The sequence below is a fragment of the Myotis brandtii genome, unplaced genomic scaffold, assembly GCF_000412655.1.
Source record: "Myotis brandtii unplaced genomic scaffold, ASM41265v1 scaffold1956, whole genome shotgun sequence".
NCBI lineage: Eukaryota > Metazoa > Chordata > Mammalia > Chiroptera > Vespertilionidae > Myotis > Myotis brandtii.
Window position 1 is genome coordinate 377,328 of NW_005357294.1, and position 314 is coordinate 377,641.

The window sequence follows — 314 nt, forward strand, 5'->3', positions numbered from 1 at the left end:
CCCGGGGTCCCATCCCCACAGCAGCCCATGCACAGCCCAGCCCGAGCCATGGAGCCGGGTTTGCGGCCCCCTTTTCTCCAGAAGCCGAATTAAACCGGGTCGCTAGTTACTTTTGCAACTCTGTGCCCCTTCCGTGGGGCGATCGCCGCTGGGGAGACGGGACGGGGCAGAAGACAGAGCTTACCCCGGGGTACACGGATACCGACGTCTTCCCGCCCAGATTCACCGTCCTGCCGTCCTTGCGGATCAGCAGGTTTAGGCCGCGGGCACCGGGCTCACCCCCTGCAGGGAGAGACGAGGCGCGGGGGAGCCCA

General features: G+C 66.6%; 1 protein-coding gene across 1 annotated transcript in view; it reads right to left on the reverse strand.

Annotated features, from left to right (window-relative positions):
* Positions 1-6: 6 nt before the first annotated feature.
* Positions 7-314, reverse strand: part of OPLAH (5-oxoprolinase (ATP-hydrolysing)) — a 9,940-nt gene continuing 9,632 nt past the window's right edge. The window contains exon 21 of the mRNA XM_014538693.1: positions 7-307. Within this exon, the coding sequence (XP_014394179.1) occupies positions 107-307 (201 nt within the window). The 3' untranslated portion in view covers positions 7-106. The remainder of the gene's footprint in view (positions 308-314) is intronic.